Source organism: Glycine soja, chromosome 19 (assembly GCF_004193775.1).
Source record: "Glycine soja cultivar W05 chromosome 19, ASM419377v2, whole genome shotgun sequence".
NCBI classification, from domain to species: Eukaryota; Viridiplantae; Streptophyta; class Magnoliopsida; order Fabales; family Fabaceae; genus Glycine; species Glycine soja.
This window is the reverse complement of record NC_041020.1, coordinates 43,182,185-43,209,020: the sequence shown is the minus strand read 5'-3', so window position 1 is coordinate 43,209,020 and position 26,836 is coordinate 43,182,185. Positions and strand designations below refer to the sequence as shown.

Sequence of the window (26,836 nt, the reverse complement as noted above, 5' to 3'; positions counted from 1 at the left end):
ATCATATTTTGCATAAGTACAATAGATCAACAAAGAGAATTAGATTGAATAGATAGCTTCCAATATAGCAAGTGATATAATTAGGTGTATTCATATATATACATCAGAAAAGAGGGAGAAATATATGATACGAGAAAAAAAAAGAAAAAAATATATACGAGTGATGTAATAAAAAGGAAAAAAAATAAAAGAATGAAGATCACACAAATATTTGATGTAAGTAAAATTGAGAAGTAAAATACGTTCAAAGTTATTTTTAAAAAAAAAATTGTTTCACATAATTTGTTTTGATGTCTTTACACTTTCTTTCATATTATTTCCTTATATATATAAGTATAAATTATATATTAATTTTGAATAATAATTTTTTATTATTTTGTTTATGTTGTCAATTATTCACCAAATAAAATACAAGATAAAAAAGTTATTATGTACTGTCCTCCTTGTATTGTATCATGTGCATCAAACACACCCTCAAATTTTCATTTTTAATATATTTTATTTGTATGATAAAAAATATATGAAAAGTATAACATTGTTACAAAATCATCTTTTGATGACAATCGCAGAACATCGTATAGGAGAATATAGGATCCATTGGGAATATTAATATTGTAGCAATCATAACTCAATTCTGTATATCCATTTTGATGGAAGATAATTATCCCTTGTGTGTCAACCCAAAATGTCATAAAGGGAAATATTTAAAAGATTAGCAAAACAATTTTTAATGAAAAAAATTTAAGGATACTAAAGGTTCGTTGGGCTTTTAGGAGTGGAAAAAAATTTGCAGTTTATTAATTGTCTTTTTTTTTTTTATCAACTCTTATAACTTAAATATTTTTTTAAAATTTATGAAGTTTTTAAAAATTTTATAAATTCATTTTTTTTAAAATCTTAAAAATCATCACATTCTTATAAAGTCTTTTAAAATTCACAGAATTTTTTATATTAAAATAATTATTTAAAATCCTAATCTATATACCCTATAAAATTTACTAATATTTAAGGTTTAAGGTTTAATCTTAAGGATTTACTAATAACATTATGTAAAGGTACACTAGAATATCTAATAATATAGAGGTTACGTACTTAAATAAATAATTTTTTTACTAATTTATCGGAAAAGTAATTATAAAATTGAAAGTGATGTGTCCTTAATTAAAATAATTAATCAGTCAAGTGATTTTCAAGTCAGCAATATAAAATTGAAAGTGATGTGTCCCTAATGCACATGGATCATTATTAACAGTTGGAAAATAACTTCATGGGTGCAGTCATTCAATCTTCCACCATAAATTCTTATTTATTTTATTTTTCTATTAATATTAATTCTGTTCAAGTAAAGATGTAAATCAAGTTCAAAAATCAACCGAAGAAGATCTATCTATATCGACCCAACTCCTCCACAGCAAGCTGTCTCTGCAATGGCATTAAAGTTTCATTTACCATTGCCAACTGCCCTTAACCGGTTAGTTTATTTTTCGCCCCTATAAAAAAGCACACGACACAGTCTCTGAGAGTAACTAAAGGAGAGTGCAATTACGTAGTGTGTGGGAGACAAAGAGAGATGGCTAAGTGGTGTATGTTGGTGTTGGTTCTTGCTCTAGCTCTGGCTGTGGCCACAAGTGCCAGAGATGCACCCGAAGATGTTGGTCTCAAGGACCAGAAGAACTTCATCAGCTATGCTGGAGTTGGTGGCTATTCAGGAATTGGAAGCAATGGACTACCTTTTGGAGGTGCCGGAATAGGTGGTGGCACCACCGGGATAGGTGGATTGGGAGGATTCGGAGGTCCCATTGGCGGTGGTACTGGTGGCAGTGTTGGAGGTGGCGTTGGCGGTGGTAGCATACCTCATCCCACCCCTTGAGTGAATGAACATGCATGCATGCATGCATATGGAATTTCTCTTTCCGCTTCTTTAATTTGGATTATCTTAGTCGAGCTAGCTTTCTTTTTCGTTCAGGAAATAATTGTGGTTTAGTTGCGTGTCGTTTATCTTACAAGCATTTTAGCGTTTGATTTATTATCGCGCGCCTATTGAAAGCAAAAAAATAGTAGTAGTATATCTTGTAATGTATGTCATTTCTGTCGATCTTTTCTTAGGTTTTGTGTCAAAGTGTCAACCATAGTATGTGCTCATATATATATATGTGTGGTTCTTTTATGGAATATTCACATTTAGCATGGAAGTAATTAACGTAATCAATGAATTCAATTTACTACCTACCTGCTTTTTGTGCGCTCTCTATCTCCATGCTGTTGGACGTTAATTTCAACTTTCACAACAAATGTTGCATTAAAATATACTAGAACAACCAATAATTAAAAAAAATCACAAATATTAAAATATACTGACATTTATTATGCACTTAGTTAACTATCACAACATTATATTACATATAAATCACATGCCTGAACTTTGCAACACTTGGGTGAGTGAAATTTATAATTAACAACATTCAGTACACCACACACAACAAACACAATTAATCCTAAATTTTATAACAATTCTACCCAATATATTCATAACGGGAGACTTGGTTCCCTAATTTACAAAATAAAAGAGACTTGATTGGTCCCCCTTCACTTCATACGTACACTTTTAAAACTAATTACCACCTTATCAGTCCATTTTATTAATATGTAATATATTTTGAAAATATATAAATAAATTTATACTAGCAATTAGGAGTATTGATGTTATTTAAAATTTAGCATATAACATATTATTATATGATTCAATTATTAGATTTAGCAAAGTTTATATTCAATAAAAAGTTAATTATTAAATAGATTTAGTTTCTTAAACTTCTAGAATAAAGTTAATGATCATGTGTCTAGCTTTCTTTCAACATCCATGCGAGTCATTTCATACGAATAAAAAATTATTGCTCTTAGCCTCTCATAGTCGTACTTAATAGTATACATCTCATATAAGCCACAGGATAAATCATAAATCTTAATCGTATAGCAGCAATATATAATTTATACATGTTCTCACAATTTTTACGTATGTACACGAGTGTGTGTGAGAGAGTATACTATTTTTTTTTAATATTTAATATTTTATCTTTTATAATTATTTAAAATACATGCAGTTGCTAATATAAATTAATGCATGAATGTGTGTGCTAACTAAAAAATACAAGGATCTATTATTATAACAACAATTAAATTTATTTTAAAAAATATGTTTTACTAATTTTTGGAATAGTCTTTATAAAATTGAAACTGATGTATTGTTAAAATAATTAATCAATCAATGCTAGTGATAATAAAGTCAGCCATACAGTGGCTTATTTCATAGGAAATGATGAGTATCTAGCTACTTTTTTTTTTTTTTATGTAAGAACTAAGAAGCGAAAGTACAAGAAGAATACAAAGGAAAAAAGCACAAGATTAGAGAAAAAATGAAAGATGAAGTGGAAAGAGAAAAAGGGATGTAACAATTTAGAGACAGAATTTAGATGTAATTTTTTAAGTAATTTTTTTCTTTGGTATAAATTTCTTATTAGAATTGAAGGTTACGTCTGAAATTTTAATGCAAACTTTTTTTATTAATCATATGTATTATTTAAATAACACTTTAATTTAATTCAAGAACAACATAAAAAAATATCAAAAACATCAAAAGAACTAAACTTGTGTTTTTCTTTATAACGATAAAAGAGGTAAAATATGCTGTTATTTTCTGTATACCTATGAAATTTCCCTTTCCTTTCAGGCCTGAAAGTAAATAGAGGGCCATACATTAGCTTTATAGCCACATGTTTTTATTGTACGGATGTATTTCATAGAGGCAAATTAATCAGAAAAAAATAGATCTTGTAGTATTGGTATATATAAGTTCTTCAGTTTTTAAAAGATGATAGAAAATAAAAAATAGTGTTGACTATTGAATGTAGTACTATAACTTTTTTCCGTAAGAATTAATTCGGTGGTCATCAGGAATTTACTATATTATTTTTGAATTTATACGTACATGTCATGGGCCTCATGGCCAACCAGTTATAGTTTGGACCGAAAGAAAATATACATTAGAGTCAAACATTTGGAAGTTCCCTAAAATATATAGACAGGAACATTACGTTATTAATCAATGGAGCCATTGCAAAGGCGAGGGTTCAAAATACTGGATTAATTATCACTATTTGAATTTGAAGGGGGGAATATTCTGCTCTCAGCTTTCTTCTTCCACGTAGTTTATAGCTACTTATATAAGTGGTCCACAACATAATTCGATCCATCGCGAAATATAACTAATGATATCTCTTTCAGTAGGTGCGGTCTCAGTTCTTAAGGCTGCAAGGGAGTAAGATAATCAATATCAATACATTCAAATTAAAATTGGCCAACTTTTATACTAGTACAATAACCACATAAATTTTAACTTATGTATGAGTTAGGTTATGAAAAAAAATTAATTTATTTTCTTATAAAAATTTATCAAGAAGTTTATATATAGATCATATATATTCAAACTTTTTGGACATCAAGTTTCTTATTCCTGCAGGTGTGGTGCCTGCTGAATGCTTACATGTATTAAGTATTAAATACTAATGTCAGAGTTTGGTGAAGTTTTGAATGGAGTAGAAGAAGTTGGGCAGGACCAGTTAAAAGTGTGCAGATGGCACACCAGCTCTGTGTTACATTTACCAGTTCCAGTATTGTGGCACATCTTGCAGATAGTAGTAGTAGTAACAAGTAGCACGTCAATTGAATGATCGAATTGAATAAGAACTTGTTAGGACGTTAACAAGTAGCACGTCGATTGAATGATCGAATTGAATAAGAACTTGTTAGGACGTCAACGTTAGTGAATAACCATCACCTACCTTCTGTTATACTCTATTACAAGCTAGTATCTAACAAAATCATGTTCTTATTACTGGTTTTTTCCCCGCAATTGGAAAACAAAAATGATGCATCATGCATATGTACATACTCATGAGTCATGACATGATGCATGTACATTCTCATAGAAGAGAAAAAAATTGTAGATATAATAGATGAAATAAATAATTTGATATAAAGAAAGATGGAGAAAAGTAAGAAGTGTAAAAAATGATCAGTATTCATACATACCATTTTAATGGAAGGAAAAATTTAATTATTACGTTTAAAAAATAAACACTGTTTAATTACAGTTTTTTTTTATAAAAAAAAGTAAGAAGTGTACAGTAGTGTACACAACAGTACACAATTACAGGCATTCAACAAAGTCAGCTAAATTTTCTAGTTTTCCAATTTTACTTATTTTAAGCTATATAGGTAAAGGTTTCACAGTGAGTCAACTCCATCCATTGTTGATTCATCACTAGTTGCTAATAAAGTAAATTAATCTAACTTGATTTACTTTTTGTGAGCAAATTAAATTAAAAAACTATACGACTTGTAGTTTAATAAGTTTATCACTTTTTTCTCTTCTAAAAAAGAGGTTATTCATGAACTTGACTATGATGTTCAAAAGGGTTTATATAAAGTTTATTTGAGCTTAAAATGTTGATTTCAACTTTTTTAAATTTTATTTTAATAAGTTTGATAAAAAATATTTGTCAATTTTTTTTTACCCCGTTACCTTTTTTATTTTATAAAAAAATACGTTATTATTATTACTTTTTAAGACAAACTCAAAAATTTTATTCATAGGACACAAAATGTGATCCTATATCAATGATATATACAAAAAGATTAGAATATATCCCCCCAATTAATGAACAACCACTAAAGAATATAAAGTAATCTATATTCTCTGTAAACAATCAAGAGGACTTAGGCACCAATTTGGAAATCAAATAATGAACACTTGAGCACGGTCCCTTATATCTAAACCAAACCCAAGACACACCTTGAATATGTTGAAACACGGATTAAATGTCAGGAATTGTCCTTTAAAGATCACCTTATTGCGATGGAACCAAAGACACCAACACACAGCATGCCAAACTAGAAAACGAAAACGTCTCAGCCTTTTTTTGCGAAAAAAGAAACCATGCTACAAAAAATATTGTTGCAGTTAAGTATGCTAAACCAAACTGAAGCCCCACCAACAATACACTGGTTTGGGTGCAGTTCATGGGCATGGTCCAGTCCCTCCCACAATATGTATCTTAAGGATGTAATCTCACTCGAGTAAAATACGATCATTATAACTCAAACAATGAAATTCTCTTCCTGCATGTTTAACATAATTGCATATTGAAGATTTAAACTCAAATTGGAAACTCTAGTTTTTTTAAATAAAATTTGCAAACTTGTAATCTACTAATACAATTATACACATTATTGGTGGGTTGGTGTGTGTAGGGGTTGTAACATAAACCAAAAACTGATCTCAACTCTCAGTCTGTTGCTGATGCAGCAAGCTGCTTTCCCATATTGTAGTTAGTTTTTTTCTGTTTCTTTCCATTTTGCACGTTAAAATTTATTTACTTTTGACTTCTCAGTTCTCATTAATTATTTTCTTAATCTTGAATACGTACATGTCACTTCCGGATATACATGGTCAAAGTTCTCAAAGTAAAATAGTCAACTATATATATGCTGTTTACGATATTTGTGTTAGCTAGAAAAACAAAATGCTGTCAAGATGGGTGAATAATTGTTTCAATAGTTTTATAGTTATGGTTATTTTAAATAATTTTTATTTAAAAATAGTTCTAGTTATAAAACTAGTTATAAAATGAATACTTATTTTTATTCTTTTATAATCAGTTATTTAATTGATTTTAAATATAACTTTTTATACAATTGATTATATAACTAATTCATTCATAATCAATTACATATTCATATTTTAAAAATAATAACTTGTTATATCAAATTATAATTAATTATAGTTGTAGTTATAATATCCACTTATATTCTAATTATTTATTAGTTATGATTATAGTTATGTAAATACTTGAATGATGAGTACCTCTAGTTATGAAAATTGGATTGACTATCAGTTTGATTATGCTATCAACTTGGATAAACTCGATTTTGATCCGATCAAGTTTGATAGACAATAATGACCCAAACCATGTTGACATGTTTTGACATGATTGAGTAGATTTTTTTTTCCTTCCTAAAACAACGTAGATATTTGAAATCTTTTCTATGGTACCCTTTCAAATTTGAAACCCTTGACAAAAACTTTGACAATTCAAATATTGAATGCTTGATATCCATAATATTCCAGCGAAACTTTTTTTTTTTCTTATACGTAAATGATAATTTCAAGGAGAGTTAAGTTTTTATGTCATCATACTGTTTCAGAGATAATTTTGGATTCACAACAATTTCTGGATTTTTTTTTCTTGTCGGTCGTACAGAGGCAATGAAAACAAAGGGCTACCAGGCCCAAGTGAAAGCGGTTTCTGGATTTGAAATAGCAGTAGCAAGTATAACGTGCACAAAGGCCCAAAGGGCCCAAAGGCCCAATTGCTAGCTTTAACTTGTGCACAAAGGCAAGTAGCAAGTATATGTAAATCATTCTAATTTTTCTTCTCTAACTTTCGCATATTCGAAAACCAAAAGCATGGGTCAGGGAACACCGGGCGGTCTGAACCGGCAGGGTCTTCCGGGGGACCGGAAGCCGGACGGCGGCGACAAGAAGGAGAAGAAGTTCGAGCCGGCGGCGCCGCCGGCCCGCGTGGGCCGTAAGCAGCGTAAGCAGAAGGGCCCGGAGGCGGCGGCGCGGCTGCCGACGGTGACGCCGCTGTCGAAGTGCAAGCTAAGGCTGCTGAAGCTGGAGCGCATAAAGGACTACCTCTTGATGGAGGAGGAGTTCGTGGCGAACCAGGAGAGGCTGAAGCCGCAGGAGGAGAAGGCCGAGGAAGACAGATCCAAGGTCGATGATCTCCGAGGTTCTCCTATGAGCGTTGGTAACCTAGAGGAACTCATTGACGAGAGTCATGCCATAGTTTCGTCCTCGGTGGGGCCCGAGTACTATGTTGGTATCTTGTCTTTCGTCGATAAGGATCAGCTCGAGCCTGGATGCGCTATTTTGATGCATAACAAGGTAGGGTTAGGGTATGCTGCTGATTTGTTGAATTGTTTTAGCGTTTTGATTGATTGACTGCCCTATTTTGTGATGGATTTTGGGGGGGGGGGGGGGGGGGGATAGGGTTTAGACTTTAGTGGTTAGATTGTGTGTTTGGTTTGTGGGTTGGGATTTTGTGATTTTAGATTGAATAGCTTGGGGTGAGAGACATTGTGATGCAGTGGAGTTCAAATGAAAGCTGGTTTGGTCATTTTGAGTTGGTAGAAAATTGTTATTTCCCCTCTAATGCTCTCTCTCTCAATAGGGTTTTGATTATAATTATATTTTATAGCCTGTTTTGAAAATATATTAAGTTAATCAAAGGTATGCATTAGGTTGAACACTTGACATATTTGGTAACTTTTTGACATGATAATACTGTATTAGGAAGTACTAAAAGTTTCGTTGATAATGGTGCTTGTTGGAATGGTTAATGGGTACACCCTGCTGTTTTTGTTTTGGGCTGCCAGGGGTGGTTGATCTTTCATGTATCTAAAAAATGTTATTAAGAGCTGTTGAATATATATTTTAAGGTTGTTCAAGGGTTTTCTGTTGATGTGGCAACATGTTGGAGATATTGTGTGTTTGGATTTCCATTCCCACATCTTAAACATGGTCCGTTCATTTTAATCCAACCAGAGACAAACTTTTCCGTTTAGGTGTATTGGACTGTGTGTGGACGGTTATTCAAACACACCCATTATGTGTTGCTGTTGTTTGGTGTAGTCTGGGATTGTGTCATGGAAAGTTGTCTCACAATCCACAGAAAATATAAATGAGGAAGTGTTCCTATCTTGTTGAAGAAGTTATAAATTTTGAGAGATGTGAAATAACACATTACTACCTTGTAACTAACTTGTGGACACCGGAACCTGGAAAGAGGGTGAGAAAAGTTGTGAATAAAATATTTTTGTTGAACCATGTTTTTTTTTGGAAAAAATGGACATGGATATTGACATAATTGTTTTTGTATTAAGATCAGTCATCTCTTTTTGTGCAGTTGATATGATTAGATGCTGGAAATGTAATGCTTCTTATCATGTATGGTTCTTTATCAGGTTCTCTCTGTTGTTGGGCTTCTTCAAGATGAAGTTGATCCAATGGTCTCTGTTATGAAGGTTGAAAAGGCACCTTTGGAATCATATGCTGATATTGGTGGTTTAGATGCTCAGATACAGGAAATTAAAGAAGCAGTCGAACTTCCCCTGACGCATCCTGAACTGTATGAAGACATTGGTATCAAGCCTCCTAAGGGAGTCATTTTATACGGCGAACCTGGAACTGGGAAGACGTTGCTAGCTAAGGTGTGCATTTTTTGGGGTTTCTTATATGGGGCGATGGAATATAATCCTGACATGTTTTTTATTCCTCATTTTCTCTGTTTAATAACATGGAGTTTGAAATTCTTTCGCATGTCTTCTTCCACAAAAAAGAGATTTGAATTCTTATCTGCTTTATATGGTTTATGAATTACAAAGTATTTTTTTAAATGTCTGTGTCTGCAAAATTGATTTTTCATGTTACTTGTTTGAAATTCAGTTATTTGCTAGTTATTGATTGGTGGCTTTACGGAAACTGGAGGACATTGCATGAATTTTCTCTTAAGACTTTTCGCTTTCATAATCAATGTACAGAAGAAAAAAGTTCTTGAGTTTTTAAGATATTAACCTGTGGTTGATGAACTTGATAGTAAAGTGAAGCTATAGATATAGAAAAATTCTTTGATTTTGTTGAAATTACAGGGTTTTAGGAATTAAAGGAGGAATTTGAGAGAATAGAGACTGAATAAAATTTTTTTGAGCATTGCAAGGTATTATAATGTTACAAGATATGATACACTGACCTTTATTTATACTATTATTAGATCATAATCCTAAGTAAATAAGGAAACAAATAATAAGATAAGAAATCCTAGGAGATAATAAGGAAATATGAAACTAATCCTACAAGATAACATAAGATACCTTTTTTTTTAAAAAAAATTCTTCATTAAAAATTATATTGATATTATTTAAGCATTTAAAAATCACAGCAAATTTTTTATTCCTGCAGGTGTTAGACATCATTTAATTAACTCCAAACATGGCTAAAAAGTAATGTTTTGCTGTTTGCATCTGGAAACAGCAACTAACAAAACTTGTGGTAATTTTTATCTGTTAAATAATCAGACTTGATGTTGTACCTGATCTTTACTAGAAATGCAGTTTGATCAGTATGAAGTTATGATACACATTTTTTGACATGTCTCATTGTGTCAACTTTGTTTTTATTATTGTGTGTGGGGAACTACAAACAGCACAATCAGTTTGGTCTAACACAAAGGCTTGCTTACTTTCAGGCTGTGGCAAACTCGACATCAGCAACCTTTTTACGTGTTGTTGGTAGTGAATTAATACAAAAATACTTGGGAGATGGTCCAAAACTTGTAAGGGAACTTTTCCGAGTTGCTGATGATCTTTCCCCATCTATTGTCTTCATTGATGAAATTGATGCCGTTGGTACAAAGAGGTAAGTTATCGAGTATCAGCTTCTGGAGTCACTGTTTTAAGACATTTTCTATCCTCTTTTTCCGGATGTAGTTTTTTGTTTTGGGAGGAGGCAGGGGGTACAGGACTGGTAGAAGAGTGATATCATGAGTCAATTCTTATTATATGTCTCTTATATGCTTTGCAGGTATGATGCCCACTCAGGTGGAGAACGTGAAATTCAGAGGACTATGTTGGAGTTGCTGAACCAGTTAGATGGTTTCGATTCAAGAGGTGATGTTAAAGTGATTCTTGCAACCAACAGAATTGAAAGCCTTGATCCAGCCCTGCTGCGACCTGGTCGAATTGACAGGAAGATTGAATTTCCTCTCCCTGATATCAAAACAAGAAGACGCATTTTCCAGGTCGGAATGACTAGTTCTGTGAAAACATGTTTTTGGTTTTCACTGACATATCTTAATATTCCTATTCTACTTAGTTATATCTCACTAAAAGGTCTTATACTTTTGATATTTAGATACATACTTCAAGGATGACATTAGCTGATGATGTCAACTTAGAAGAATTTGTTATGACTAAGGATGAGTTCTCTGGAGCTGATATAAAAGCAATATGTACTGAAGCTGGCTTACTTGCTTTACGAGAACGCCGGATGAAGGTTAGTAGTATCTTCTATATATTTGTAGAGTTATGGCCTAAATAATGTGATCCTGTGGAAATATATTATTGTACTGTTGCTGTTAGGAATTACAAAGTTATTAATATGGACAAGCTCATTTTATGGCTCAAATTCATATATTAAGATAACAAAATATAGCATAGGTTGGTTGGATATTTTAAGTTTAGACATACCAAACTTTCTCAGCCTACACCATTGAAGAAAGTGGCAGAAAAATTGGAGTGAGTTGAGATGTTGGAAATATTGACAAAATGGATCTGGAAAACAATCTCCCTAAATCTATCTCTTGGAATTTGGAGAGAATGTGTGCTAAACAAGGTGTTGGAGGGAGACCATCTGTAATTTCCTGCCCCTGAATGTAAACTAGATATTAGATTTCCTACTGTTTTCCTTGCAAGAACAGGGTTTCACTGAATTGAATCCATCAATTTGCTTTTAATACTGAAGCAAAAACAGTGTGCCAATGAATGCAAGATACATTTTAATTAGATCAATCAGCATTTGTTTTAATATAATTTTTTTAGGCTCCGAGCCTAATTGTTCATATGGAAATATTACTTTGCATTTTATTGGTAACTTGAACATTTTTCTGGACCTAATTGTACTCTATTTTGAAGTGATTCCAATTATACAAGTTGTGGTCTTCTGCTTAGATATTCAATTTTCTATTTTGAAGTGATCCTATTTTGTTTTCTACCTTTTTTTGGAGGGGTGTGTGTCTTTTCCTTTACTCTCATGACCAAATGTTTTTTTTTTAAAATCTTGCTCTTCAGGTGACGCATGCCGACTTCAAGAAGGCAAAGGATAAGGTTATGTTTAAGAAGAAAGAAGGGGTGCCAGAAGGACTGTATATGTGAAGCATCTTCATCATTTACCCCGGCCTTCTTTCTTTATTACAGTCTTTTTGTTGTTCTGTGAACGGATGTTTGTATTTTGATTTGTGGTCGTTTATGGGTCTACATTATCACGGGATTTAATCTCAACTATAGTTACATAGCTTTCTTTGATTTAAAAAAATCGGGAAAATTTTCCTGCCATTTCTTCATTCTTCTTGATAATATGCATGTTTTCTCTGAGATTATGTTTGACTTGCTTTTCTTAGCTATACAGAAAGACAATCTTCTTGATGGATTAATTATGAAGGACAATTGGAGATTGAGAAACTGCACAAACTGCTTCTTGATGGATTACGTTTGCAGAACCTCTCAAACCTGTTCCATTTATCTTGTCCTTGTTCACTTGTGATGTTTTGTGAAGTCACATGTTGGAGCTGATGAGGACCATTGCTTGGTGAGGGCTGTGGTGGTTCAGGAATATTATTAATGTTGGTTTGTGAGGATGATGATGTTTGTTGAGGTGAGGGTTGTGGAGGAGGATCTAGTTGTACAAGTTCAATAGTTATGCTTTGTGCTTGTGAGGAATTTTGTTGTCGTCTATATGTTGGCAAAGCCGTTTTTTCCTTATTGCTGATTAGGGTTGCTGAGGAAACTACTTGTGCTATACCTTCATTTGCAGGCTTTTCAACTCCTTCAATAAAAGTGTGTTGGCTCACAAAATCTGTTTGATAGCGCTCCAACATGTCCATAGCTTTTAAACCCTCCCTATTCAAAGCATTTATTTCCATACTCATTTCGGATAGGGAAAGCAAGTATTTAATGATCTGCAAAGTCATAGGCAAACATAAATATTGAATATCTTGTGTCAAATTAAAAAAAAAAGTATTTCAAGAGAATTAGTATTTATTAGAAAATAATTTTACTAAAATATCTTTGTTCTCTTTTTTAATTTTAATAAGTATATTATTAAGTCATCCAAAACAATATTTATTAGAAAATAAAAATTGAAATAAATGTTTGAATATCTTTTTGAAAAGAGAGATCATCAGTCAATTTAGAATTATTTTTAAAAGTTAAAGCTATAATCAATTTGGAACCAGTAGAATAGTTTTGATGAATTAGGTATCTTTTTTTTATATATAAGACTGAAAGTAATATCTGATTTTTTTGGTAATTTCTCTTGTGCCCCTTAGTTTTAGAGGATTTTGATATCTTTTTTACTTAATAATTAGTCAATGAAAGTATGACTAGTGTGTATCTTCATTAATTACTCAAATAATTCGGTAATGTAATTCTTATTTTATATTTCAATTACTTCAAGTGGTGTGCGATACTATATGATCGACATTTCTTAAAATAAAGTATAACAAACTCTATTGGTGGATGAACACAAAGATATATCAATACAATGTAAAAGAAAATTATTTTCTTCGATTTTGATTTCACAATAATTATTAAACTGTGCCAACCCAATTAAAAAATAATTTTTTTTTCTAAATCATTTTTTTATTGGAATTTGATATCAAATCTAAAAAAATCGTTGCAAATAAAATCCATGTTAAATAAAGGGTATATTTTTTTATATTGAAATAAAGAATATTTTGAAAATAATTTCCTTAATAAGATAAAATTAATTAAAATTTTTATATTTGAGACTAAAAAATAAGAAATTTTATTCGTTTATATTGGAGAATGAAGGAAATATACTAATAAAACTTTAAGTTTTGAAATAAAAATATTGCATATTTGAGTAAAGGAGAGACACATAGGCTAAATATAAAGAAAACCAAAACCCAAACTAAGAGGGGCACTGAATCAATCACCTTTTGGAGTTTGTGAATAAAAAGTACCTTGATTTGTCTGCGTTTCACTGCTAAATGCAGAAGAGAGTTATCCTCTTTGTCTTTGAGTGATAGGAAATGATGGTCATCTCTCAGTGATTCCACTCGCAATTTCAGAGCCTCGAGATGGTTATAGCGAATGGACAAGTGAAGAACAGAACCATCATCAGTTTCGGTCATCTCCCGAATAGAGTTTGGTTTGGCTTTGATCAACTCCCTGATGACTTCCACGCGCCCTCTCATTGCAGCAAAGTGGAGAGGAAGCATCTCATCTTTGTCACGAACCAAACACATTTCAGGGTTTGTCCTCAAAAGCGCTTCACAACCTCAGTGTGCCCTTTAGCTGAAGCCAAATGAAAAGGGCAACGTCCTTCTGAGTGCAATTCCGTCGCTAAACTAGGATTTTTGTCTAGAAGAACCTGACAGAATTCCAAATATCCGAGCAAAGAGGCTATACGTAATGGGGTTTTAGTGTAGCGGTAGAGTGAAACTCCGCTCAGAATAAGAGGGTCTTTCTTGATCAGTATGTTTAAAGTACTCACATCCATTCATTGATGCTTCATAGAGTTCTCTCATTGCAGCATCCTGTAGTTTTGGATCCTCCAAAATCTCCATTGCAGCAATATTGGAAGTGAAACTAAGTAATGTTGATGTTCTCGGTGTCTCTCAGGTTAATACTATATATAAAAAATATTGATCGATGTAATGAATGAACCTATCTCAGAAAGAGACAACAAGAAGAGAACTATGTTTCTTTGAGCATTGTGTAATGGACATATACGTTAAGCCAAAAACTATGTTAATAATGTATACGGTGTCTTCTGTGTTAAGTGCAATTTAGTTTAACCCTGTTGTACAAATTAACTCATTAAGGGAGGCAACAGCTTCCACACACCCTAGCCCTAGCTATTCAAACTGCCAGGAGAATTAGTTAATGTGACTCAGCGGAGCATTTGTTGAGGACTTGCGGCGTGACCTTGCCCAGAACACTATTCGACTTGTTTGAATCAAACCAACAAGCACAAGCAACATAGCCCAAGTACCAACCAAAAGATAGCCAAGATTTTCAATTCTACTAACCAAGCCCAATGCTCACATGTACGTGAAGAGCATACACGAAGCTGCAACGATCATCAAAACTGCCAAGATCCACATAACGACCTTGTTCTCCAGCGGAAACCCGCTCATGAGAACCAGCATCACACAAAGAGACGCAAAGAATTGAAGAAAACGAATATCAGAAAAGCCGGTGGCCAAGCATAACCCACAACCGCAGTGCCTGCTTAGTTAGGGCAAGAACACCCATCTTGGGATTTATGAGTATCGGTTTGCCATACACCACCGGGTGGACTTATCATTGATTGAAAAGTCATGGTTGCAATCACAGTAGCTGCCACCATCAATTGCTCCCTTGTCTTTTTGTCTATCCAATTACCTTGGTCTAGCAGGTACGTTCTGCAGAACTTCTCAAATCTGTTCCATTTACCATGTCCTTGCTGTTCACTTGTGATGCTTTGTGAAAGCAAATATTTAATGATCTGCAAAGTATACATAAATATTACAATTACGCTATATTTAGCTGAACTTCTCTGTAAAGACTTATATAGGAGAAGAAAATAGAAAGTAAAATTAATTTTGATAAGATAATGTTATATAATATAAGCTCAGTTTCTATAAGGTACAAATATCCTTTGAAATATGCATATACTGTAGAGTTTGCTTTTCTATAAAAGCCAAGTATATAAATTGACTCTCCTCTAATTTTTAATTAACACAGAGTCCATGTCAATCTCCAAATATTCGGCGGTTTAGTCCTAAACGAAATAAACATATAGCTAGGGGACACGAGAGTATGCCAAATAGCAGCTAGTTGTTATCGGATTCAAATAAGAACTTGTTCAGAATTGGTGAAATAAACAAAGTTCAGTTGCAGCTTGCAAGAATCACATCATGCTAGCGTACGTCCAGCATAGGATGCGTACGATGTTCCATTACCCCTATGAGAACTTAATATTCGTGTCTTTCTAGTGGAATTACAACCAGAGAGCCATTTACACGAATTTTTGAATTAGACCACAAATTAGAAATGTCTGAAAAAATTCTATAGTTATTTCGCGGGGTAATCCACATTTATGTAATGAATGTAGGTGTCCCATGTCAATATACCATACCAAAAAACAATAAGAATTCGCGTGGTAACATATTGCTAGAATTTTATATTTGCTCGAAGATCATACTGTGAAAATAGTATCATGCCATTATGTTCTTATAGAAAATTGGTAAATAGTACCTGAATTTCTTTTGGGGGGATTCTACCTTGATTTGTCTGTGTTTGACTGCTGAAAGCAGAATAGTGCTATCCTCTTTGTATTTGGCTGATAAGAATTGATGTTCACCTCTCAGTGATTCCACTAGCAAATTCAGAGCCTGGAGATGGTTATAGCGAACGCACAAGTGCAGAACAGAACCATCATCACTTTCTATCATCTCTTGAATGGAGTTTGGCTTCTCTTCGATCAACTCTTTGATGGCTCCCACGCGCCCTCTAATTGCAGCAAAATGGAAAGGAAGCATCGCATCTTTGTCGCGCACCAAACTCATTTCTGGTTTTGTCCTCAAAAGCGCTTTCACGATTTCAGTGTGCCCTTTAGCTGAAGCCAGATGAAGAGAGCAACGCCCTTTTGAGTCCAATTCAGTGGCTAAATTGGGACTATTCTGAAGAAGAATCTGACAAAACTCTAAATGTCCAAGCAAGGAGGCTATGTGTAATGGGGTTTCAGTGAAGGGGTAGAGTGAAACTCTGCTTAGAATAGGAGGGTCTTTTTTTATTAATGTGTCTAAGGTACTCACACATCCATTTAATGAAGCTTCATAGAGTTCTCTCATTGCATCATCATGTTTGGATCTTCCAAAAGCTCCATTGCAAGAATGTCCGACGCCAGACCTAGTAATATTGGTGTTCGTGGTCTCTCTTACAGGTTGATATATATATATATATATATATATATATATATATATATATATATATATATATATATATGATGAACATATAGTCATGTACAATGCTTGGTCGATTAAATAATTAAGAAAAAAAACTATGTTGATGAGTACGAGCTATTATTTTATTTTATCCTGCTACATGTTTGAACACAATATGTTTGGATGATTTGGTCATTGTTGGCTTTTAATTGATTTGCAAATTGAATTTGGTTATTAGATTTTGTTTGCAAGTCAAGATATAACTTTTCGACTCATAATGTTATCATGTGAATGTTAAACCTGCTGACTAATTACTATAACCCCAAGAGAATTTTGATTCTAAGTCCCATTGCTATCATTTAAAATTAAATAGTTAAAAATACAATAAAACTTGGAATGGAATTACAAATTAAAACAACACAAATATCTTCATAACAAGTTTCACTGTTAACGATAAGTATATATGCGTGATCAACACCCTGACTTTTGGTAACATTCAGGATACCTGCTTATTGATTATTTTAAACGTCATGAAAAATTCAATGAGCATGATCCAGACTATATACATGCAGAGTTATACTGTCCCTTCCCTTTTATTTGCTGTTATATTTAGCCGCTTAGATTAATTGCTCTCAACTCAAATCGTTTTGATTTGTTGACTGAATCAAAAGTAAACCAAGTTCAAGAAAAAACTTAGACTTGGAGCAAGACCCCCTTAAAATAAAATACCCCAAAACAAGGAGGTACATCACATTTAATAACATACCATGAAATCAAAGTAACAACCACAAATTGAAAGAATATACTAACTAAAGCATTAATTTTGGCACACAAAGAGAAGCAAAGAAAGAAGAGAAATTGAGAAAAATGAATTTGAGAAAAAATTGAAGAGACATATGGGTTTTCAGGTATATTGGATTTTATTGATTGCATGCATTGGGAATGAAAAAAATTGTCTAGTTGCGTGACAATGCCAATATCGTAAAGGTGATCATCGGAAACCTACAACAATACTTGAAGTCGTTGTGTCACAAGACTTGTGGATTTGACATGCATATTTGACATTGCAGGTTCAAACAATGACATTAACGTGTTAAACCAATTACTGTGTTTAATGACGTTTTGCAAGATTGAGGTCCTCCAATGTAATTTACAATTAATGGAACTCCATATAATATGAGATACTATCTTGCAAATGACATTTATTTTGATTGAGCCACATTTGTGAAGGTCATCCTAATGCCACAAGGAGAGAAAAGAAAGTTGTTTGTAAAATGTCAAGAATGGGCAAGAAAAGATGTGGAGAAAGCATTTGATGTGCTCAAATCTCAATTTACAATAATCTGTGGTCCATCGCGTAATTGACAAATGGGCACCATGAAGAACATAATATTGATATGCATTATATTGAACAACATGATTGTTGAAGATGAATGAGATACATACAATGATAACGTTAATATTGATTACAATTATATTTTTGAAAAGATTTCAAACATTGATGTTTCTCATGGTGCTCATTCCAACTTTGTTGCATACTTGCAAACAAGACGTTATATGCATACAAGAGGAGTTCATCAACAACTTCCAGCAAACTTAGTGGATCATATTTGGGAATATTTTAGTCAGAATAATGATGAAATTTAATTTTTGTTGCTCAATATCGATGTGTGTATTATTTTATCACTGATATGTATTATCGTAAGTTTAAATTATCTTGATGAATAAATATTTTAATTATTAAAAACTTCTATTTTTGAATTAATTTTTTTCATCATTAAAAATTATATAATTAATCATTTTAAAATAAATTATAAATAATTATTAGAAGGTAGATCCCTTGTGGGACCTACAAAAAGTAGTTTAAGGTCACAAAGCTTGGTATTTTAATGGAGCACAAAATTGGAGAGATTTTTAAAGTGGTATGGCAACACGGGATCCACAAAAAAGTTAACTAAAATCACAAATCTTAATCTTCTATTTAAGATACTCTGAGGAAAACAGAAAGAATATTCTAATATGTGACTGGTCAAAATTAAAATACCAACATGCCAGTGAAGATTTTTCACTAATCCAATTCTCCCATTGTGGGGTTTCCTTTTATTTTGTCCTTGGAAAGTTCTAAATTCTACCATAACACCCTCAGATGTCGTCATCAATGCAGAATACATTGCATAGCTGAAGGTTCCATCAGTGATGAAGGAAAAAACACAAACAAAACGCCTCAAGAATTTTCTTCTTTTGTCATGTATACGCATGCACATGCCCCTAATAAAAGAATGGAAGAGCAAATTTTCGCATAAAAATTGTTAAATGTCAAATTTGTTATACAATGAACTTAAATATGTTTTTGGTCCATGTAAGTCAGTATTTTTATATTTTTGATCCTTGTAAGTTTATGTTTTTAATTTTAATTCTTGTAAGTTTGTACATTTTCAATTTCGATCCCTATAATATATTTCGCTCTATTTAGTCCTTATAAGTTTGCGTTTTTCTAATTTTAGTCTATGTAAGTGTGAACTTGTGGGAACTATAAATGAAAAAACTAGAATTTTACAAGGACCAAAATTGAGGAAACGTAAACTTAGAGGGACTAAAAATGAGCAAATATCTTATAGGAACCAAAATTGGAAAAATTCCAACTTATAGGACTAAAATTAAAAAAAATGAATTTATAGAGACCAAAAATATATTTAAACCTTCTACAAAAATTTGTTAAGAACAAAAAGTCTAGGATGAAGTAAAGTTATTATGACTATTAAAAGAAAGTTATTCTAAGAACGATAAAACATTGGCACTCCAAATTAGGCGTTTTGTACCAAAATGGTGCAATTTTTTCATAAACTACCAAAATGGATAAATTTTTTTAAAAATTACAAAAATGGATAAATCATGCTTCAAAAATCGATTTTAACATGAAAAAATTGTGCTTCAAAAGAAGATTTCAATTTTTAGTTCTTTTTTTAAATTGTGGTGGCTAAAAATCTCCTACAAATTGCTTTTCAGTTGCCATAATATAGGCATTTGTGTAACACCCTGATCGGATCACACCAGAATGAGAGAGATCTAAAGGTTGTGTAGGTATGAGACTGTACAACTGAGAATGACTTAATGAATTAATTGATATTACCTATACCAACAAGATGTCTCTACTTTTTGGTAGCTCGTCACTTAAGAATTTTATAGTTAAACGTGTTTGACTTAGAGTAGTTATGGGATGGGTGACCTTTTGAAAAGTTCTCCGGAAAGCATGTGAGTAGGGACAAAATACGTTAAAAAGTCTTGTTTTAGTTTGTGGGGTCAATCATTGATCCTGAAAGTAAATTGAAGCAGATTTTTGAGGTCTCGAAAAGGGTTGTCGTAGTGTGAGAGTTGTTGAGAAATAAAAAATTAGGGATGCTACAAATAGTATCAGAGAAGACCTTTCTCCCAATACAGTGTGGTTCGAGGAAGAATCAGGCGAAAACTAGTGGGCATGTAACACCATGGTCAAATCATCTTCTAAAGTATGATTTCTTTATGTTGAAATGGTTATTTGAAGCACAAATTATTCATTTCCATAATTTTTTTACAAAAATTTACCTATTTTGATAATTTATGAATAAAATTACATGAGTTTTGTACAAAACCTCAAATTGGATGTCATGGATCGGATCTAAGTGTATTGGTTATTGGATGCTCCTCATATTAAATCTTTGGATATATGTGATTAGTATTTTTTTTTTATTTTCTTTTGTTATTTTTAAATCAATATCAATACAAATAACATGTAGATAAATGACATGGGCCTTTCTTGAGATTAACCATAAATATATTTGCATATTTTTTTATAAAAAATTTCACTTCCTTTATTTTATTTTATACTTTATAACTATATTTTTTTTAAAAAGAATACATATTTTTCCTATTTTATGTATTGATCATACACAAATTTCTAAAAACAAAATGTAAAAAAAATGCGTAGTCTTCATAAAATTGAAGCTAACTTAAAAAGTTAGTGCAATTAGATTTATAATTAATAATAGAATCTTATAAAACAATGGTATATATTTTTTTTTCTACCGATCTTCTATTTTAAAGATAATCTTATTCAAGACATAATTAAATATAAAAAGTGAATACTTCTTCCAACGTGAATCTAAATCTTGATTCTCTATGTAATGCCAAGAAAGTATTAATCCCATCTCCTAAACTCTTATTAATGCTTTTGAGTTAATATTTATACTATCGTGATATATTATATAATATATCTTTGAATTTGAGACGTTGGTGTCCAGTAAAATAAAATAAAAATATTATAGTCTATTTGACTTATGTGTATAATGATTTTTTTTTAAATTTCCATGTGATAGTTAATTAAAAAGAGAAAATTACAAGAGATTTATAATTAAACATACAATTGAAACTGCCAATTTTTATTTAACAATTATAATTAAATTTTCTTATTTTTCATAATAATCAAGAATTTTCATTTATGTATATTTTATAAAAAATATTGTTATTTTCAGTAAATCAATTACATTACCCAAATTAATTAAAATGTTTGATTTAAGTTGGATCAAGTTTGCACAATTTTTCGTCAAATCCAAATAGAATCAACTCGAGGCTGTTGTTGCTCCATGTAATATTGTTTGTGCATCCAGCAATTCAAGTGAAGTGACAAAAATATCTTCTACTTAAATTTTAAAACTCCTCTCCCTCGCGTATTTTGTACATGCTTCCGCTACAACACAACTTCTTCCTCCTCTGTTTCTCTCTTATTGTTGTCGTGTCGCCACCGTCGTCAGTCTCCATTGGCTCCGTTCAGGCCATCTACATCACCATCGTGCTTTTTCGTTGTCGAGATAATGTTTTTTTCTTTCTTTTTTTCGTAGTTGAGGATCACATTTGGTATCCATGTAACACATACAGATTATCTAATCCGTATGAGTTATATAAATTAAGTTATACAAATTAACTAATCCATATAACTCATGGATTACCTAATCCATATGAGTTATACAGATTAGTTAATTCGTATAACTCATACGGATTAGCTAATCCATATATATATATATATATATATATATATTTAATTTATTAATAAATTAATTCTATTTATTTATTTTAATAGTAAATATTTTTTTAATAAAAAGTATTATTTTGATTTTTCTAAATAGCTATTTTTTTATTAAATATAAATATATATATTTTTTGTTTGTAAATAGTTATTGTTTTATTTTTTAAATAAAAATAGATTATTTTGAATTATATTTTTAAATAGTAATTATTTTTTTAATTGTAAATATATTAATTTTATTTTTTTAAATAGTTATTGTTTCTTTTTTAACAATCATATTAATATATTTATAATTTAAAAAAATACAAAAATTTAATATTTCTTTAATTAAAAAAATTAAAAATCCATATAACTCATACGGATTAACCAATCCGTAAGTCATATAAAAAAATTTACGTAAAAAGAAGCAAAAAACACTTTAAAGTATTTTTAGAAATTTTATTTTAATGTTGAGTGCACAAATAATATGTCTGATGCACTTAGCAACACCCTCAACTTGATCAATAATAAGTCAGTTTGGGTCTATAAGTCTATAGTTTAAAAGAAGTTAAATTTTGTTTTAAATTCATAGAAATGAATAATAATAATAATAATAGCAATAATAAAATTATATAAATAATAAAAAAGAAAAAATATCACGAGTTTGTTCATTGGGTTCACAGGTTCAAAACAAAAAAACCTATTACCCAAACCAGAGGTTATTGAGTTTGAATGTCTCACTTTTTTCATTTTATTTTCAATTTTAATTTAAAATTTTATAAGAAAAAACTAAAATAACTTTTTTATTATTATTTATTTTGTCACTATATTTTATGCAATTTATTAAAATAGTCAACAAAATGATAAAACATGGGGACATTTGTACAATGAAAAGTGAAAGTAAGAAAAATAAAATTTCTAATGAATATCTTCTAAAGAAACCATAACCCCCACATAGAAACAAGGAAAACTACCCCATATCATAGAAGCAGATTCGTAGGTTCTTTCACTTCTCTGTGCAACCCATGTGATGGGTCAACTTTATTCCTATTCACTTGTCTTGTTTTTTAATTCCATCCCTTCAACTTCAATTGTGACTGTGAAAGCAGACTAACTCCCTAGCTTTCAATTATTCATTCATAGTTGCAAAATTTCAAAACATGAAAGTTTCTACTCTAGCTACGACTATAAAGATTAGCGGGAACCAAAAATTTAATTTCGGAACTCTTACCGAATGCTTCGCAATTATGAGAATTAATTTAATGAAAGAGTGGTTTGTTATTAATTTAGTCATATGTTTTTTAACACATTAGCCACACTTTTCGAAGTTATTAACCATTACTTTGGTAAATGTTCCTAGCTTGAAAATGTCTTCATCAAGGGTTTAGAGTTTTTTTTAATCTGCCAAAGAAAAGAATACAAGGTGAACCAATTTACAAATCATTTATGAGAAACAGGCCTGGTAATATGTTATTAACTAGGTAGGAAATATTTGACACTTGCCTGGTAATATTACTTGGTCAGTTTTTTCTTTTCTTTTTGTGCTGCATGGGGAAAAGTTCACACTTGGAATGAGGCCTCATTATAATGAGCCCAATTGATCCTATTATGTTACTTTTGCTTTTGGACATTTACCCCATTTGCTCCTAGGCCGCATGCTTCTTTTAATGGGTTTCAGTCGCGTTTGGATTTGGTTTTCTATATTGACTTTCAAATCATCATGTCTTATGATTAATGATTATGACTGAAATGAGCATTCATTGCATTCGTATTTTATACTATAAGTTTAATTTAATTAATTAGATATAATATTAAATGGAAGCAATATGGTTGTATTGAAAAGTTTGATTTGAGATTTTAATTTTGTCCAATTTAGTACGTCATACCTAATGGAATGGTTTAACAAATTAAATTATATCATGCAACTTTGGAATGAAAAATCAATACAGACTTTAGTTGATTATAATCAATTGGTTTGATTATATTTTAAAACTAACAAAACTCAAACTGGTTAATCTTTTTTTTTTATAAAAGAGATCATTTTCAACTTAAAGTTTTACTAGCTTAAAAGGCTCCCCAGCCCATTAAAAATAAAAGAAATTGAAAAACTAACCCATTTAACATACACAAAATAATAACTCATTTATCAATAATAACTTTGGAGTAATGATATTGATATGGTTGGATACTTGGATTGAGTGGTCCGTTGCCTCTGATGATATGGTAGGGTTATACTTTTTATTCATAAAATAAAGTTAGTATTTTATATCACACTTTTACCATATGAAACTAATTCAGAATCGCAAAAACCGTGATAATATAATTGAGATATATCTAACAGGATATTTTCCCCCCATTTCATTTATAATCTACATGTTTTCATTCACAAATCACAATTACAAAAGTGATATATTATTTTTATTAGTATAAAATAATATGGAATTTATACATTAATTCTTAGTAAAATTATTATCAACGAAAAATAAAATAAAATATCCAGAGTCTGGTTTTTAATTGCATCTGAATAAAATTAAAATAATTTTAATACTTCATTTGTTTCAGAATATATAATGTTTAAGATTTTTACATAAGTATTAAGGAATGTAATTAATTTGTTAAATTTTTAAAAAAATATTATAAAACTTTCTAATACGTTATTTATCTCTTTAATTGATGATTCATTTACTTTTTCTATACACTACTCACACTAAATATTTATTAAGGATAGCGTTGAAAAAAATATTTAATGTAGTATTGATTTTGTAAAATGATATATATTTTGGAATAAATTTGTTTCCTTTAAAACTTCATATATTCTGAAATGGAGAGTATATATTATTCATTAAATATTTTGAAGAAATATATGTAGATACATTCTCATCTTTGTAATGTAATTTTATAAATGCATGGTCCAATAACTAATATTAAACAATGAAAGGAAATGAAGTGTTTTGTACTACTTAGTCACGTAAAAATCGTCACAAAATAAAAGATACATAGATTATGGTTGATCTACCATAAAAGATACTATATTACATGCACTAGCATCTAATCTGGCTTAATTAATTTGTTTATCTTGTGAGTGATTGAAGTAAGCTTATCAAGGGTCAAGGTAGGGGTGTATGCACATGTGGATCATTTGTAAGTTTGAATTGACCCAAATCAATCCAAATAATTTAGGTTGGATAATTTTTATATTTGAGTTAGACTTGAATTGAATCAATTAAATCCGTTGAGTTTTGGGTTGGATTCCGTGTTTTAATATCTGAATCTGCTGATCTGTTAATTTGTATTGTATTAAATTATTATTATTATATAATAAATTTTAAAAATATCAAATACTATTAATTATTGATTACATAGACTTTCAAATTGAATTGAGTAAGCATCAATGCATCCTTAATCTTTAGGATCAAAGGGACAAATGTTTTATTGATTAAAGTCACTTCCGATGGATTTCTAAAGACATTTTGAATCTATTTACAAAGAATAAGCATCATAATGTCTTATTGGTTTGATTAGAAAAAAGTGTTTGAAACACATTCTCACTATGTTTATTGAAATTCCTTATTTCAAAGATGGTATGTTGGATTTCCTTTTTAATAAATAGATAAATAGGAGTCAATGGAATGGAATGTGATAGCATCACAATTTTTTTTTAATAAAAAATCCAATAAAAAATAATTATGTCTAATTTATTTAATAAAAAATTTAACTTATAAAAAAATATTACGTTTTAAAAAAGAATAAAAAAAATAAAGTGTTTTGATCCATTAAGCCCAACTCAAATCATTTACAAATAATTTGATTTGGATTGAGTTTTATTTTTTCTTAAAAAATCTACCTAAATTAACTCATTCAAATTTGATGGATCACAAATTTGATTAAACCTAACCTATCCGCTTATCCTTAATTCAAGGCTTCTCTACGTAGTCATCTAGTCCTGCTTCCATAAATTCTCGTATATGCGCTGCCACTGAGCGTGTTGATACACCAGTAATCATGCTATTAATCCCCATTGATCGAAGTGTCTTTGTGGCCTAATACAAACATATCAAATCAATTCTATTAACAAGGTTCTTATTAAATATTTGTCATTAATATATAACTGTCATTATTATTTCTAGTTCCCTATGAAACAATAAGGATCATGCGTATATATACTTGACCAACGATTCGTTGTAGATATTATATATAACACAGGAAAAAAAAAAAAGTTACCTCAATGCCATTCATCACGGGCATATCCCTATCCATGAGAATTAGGTCAAAACTTTGTCCGGAGCCATGAATTTCTATAGCTTCTTTTCCGTTTTCCGCGACTTGAATTTTCAATCCAACACTGTTCAGAATCTTTTGATGAACCATTCGAATCACCATGTCATCCTCAACAATAAGTGCTGTTAACTGACGAGGTTCCATGACTTTTAATTGTTCTTCACCAATCTTTTCCTTTTGTCTTCTCCCTGTAGCACAGTTTCTTTTGGGAATATATTAGATATATGTGTATCCAAAGATAATGTTTCATGAAATATATATGAAGTACTAAACGGAAATGTTAAACCTCCACCCTATTTTGGGTGGATTGGAGCATAGGGAGGATGAGATAGAGATAAAAACAAAAGTATAGAGAAAATGATAGATATAATATGTAATATAACGAAAAAGGTAGAGAAATAAGAAAAAAAATAGGGTGAAAGATAAGTTGTAAGATAATGAAATGTATAAATTATCATTACTCAATACTAAAGCAATCTTGAATTACAGTATTTGATTCATAATCGTTGATGTTTGGAAGCACGTAGATTACGTAGAAGCATCAATTTATTAGGTTGTTTACGCAGAAGCATCAATTTACTGATTCTGAGAAACATAGAGAGAGGAGTTATACGTGCATTTCAAAATTGTATTCAAACACAACAATATAAATTTTTTTAAAAAAAATTAT

General features: G+C 30.9%; 5 protein-coding genes and 1 pseudogene across 5 annotated transcripts; 2 read left to right on the top strand and 4 right to left on the bottom strand.

The window, feature by feature from the left end:
• Positions 1-1,512: 1,512 nt before the first annotated feature.
• On the top strand, positions 1,513-2,205 carry LOC114398128 (glycine-rich protein 5-like). Its single transcript, XM_028360282.1, has one exon. It carries the CDS (start codon positions 1,571-1,573, stop codon positions 1,868-1,870), a length of 300 nt encoding a protein of 99 aa, XP_028216083.1. The 5' UTR covers positions 1,513-1,570; the 3' UTR covers positions 1,871-2,205.
• Positions 2,206-7,480: 5,275 nt separating this feature from the next.
• On the top strand, positions 7,481-12,657 carry LOC114400038 (26S proteasome regulatory subunit 4 homolog A-like). Its single transcript, XM_028362282.1, has 6 exons — positions 7,481-8,008; positions 9,088-9,333; positions 10,368-10,537; positions 10,703-10,919; positions 11,033-11,173; positions 11,968-12,657. The coding sequence occupies exons 1-6, from the start codon at positions 7,526-7,528 to the stop codon at positions 12,049-12,051; spliced, it is 1,341 nt and encodes a 446-aa protein (XP_028218083.1). The 5' UTR covers positions 7,481-7,525; the 3' UTR covers positions 12,052-12,657.
• On the bottom strand, positions 12,330-14,165 carry LOC114398855. The gene is made up of 2 exons (XM_028360971.1): positions 13,881-14,165; positions 12,330-12,854 (listed from the first exon to the last, which is right to left on the bottom strand). The coding sequence occupies exons 1-2, from the start codon at positions 14,163-14,165 to the stop codon at positions 12,330-12,332; spliced, it is 810 nt and encodes a 269-aa protein (XP_028216772.1).
• A 633-nt stretch (positions 14,166-14,798) lies between these two features.
• LOC114398854 lies at positions 14,799-15,455 on the bottom strand (annotated as a pseudogene).
• Positions 15,456-15,990: 535 nt separating this feature from the next.
• LOC114400031 (ankyrin repeat-containing protein ITN1-like) lies at positions 15,991-16,839 on the bottom strand. Its single transcript, XM_028362273.1, has one exon. The coding sequence runs from the start codon at positions 16,755-16,757 to the stop codon at positions 16,122-16,124; it is 636 nt and encodes a 211-aa protein (XP_028218074.1). The 5' UTR covers positions 16,758-16,839; the 3' UTR covers positions 15,991-16,121.
• Positions 16,840-25,687: 8,848 nt separating this feature from the next.
• Positions 25,688-26,366, bottom strand: LOC114399597 (two-component response regulator 24-like). The gene is made up of 2 exons (XM_028361802.1): positions 26,110-26,366; positions 25,688-25,928 (listed from the first exon to the last, which is right to left on the bottom strand). Exons 1-2 carry the CDS (start codon positions 26,308-26,310, stop codon positions 25,803-25,805), a joined length of 327 nt encoding a protein of 108 aa, XP_028217603.1. The 5' UTR covers positions 26,311-26,366; the 3' UTR covers positions 25,688-25,802.
• Between the last annotated feature and the right edge of the window lie 470 nt (positions 26,367-26,836).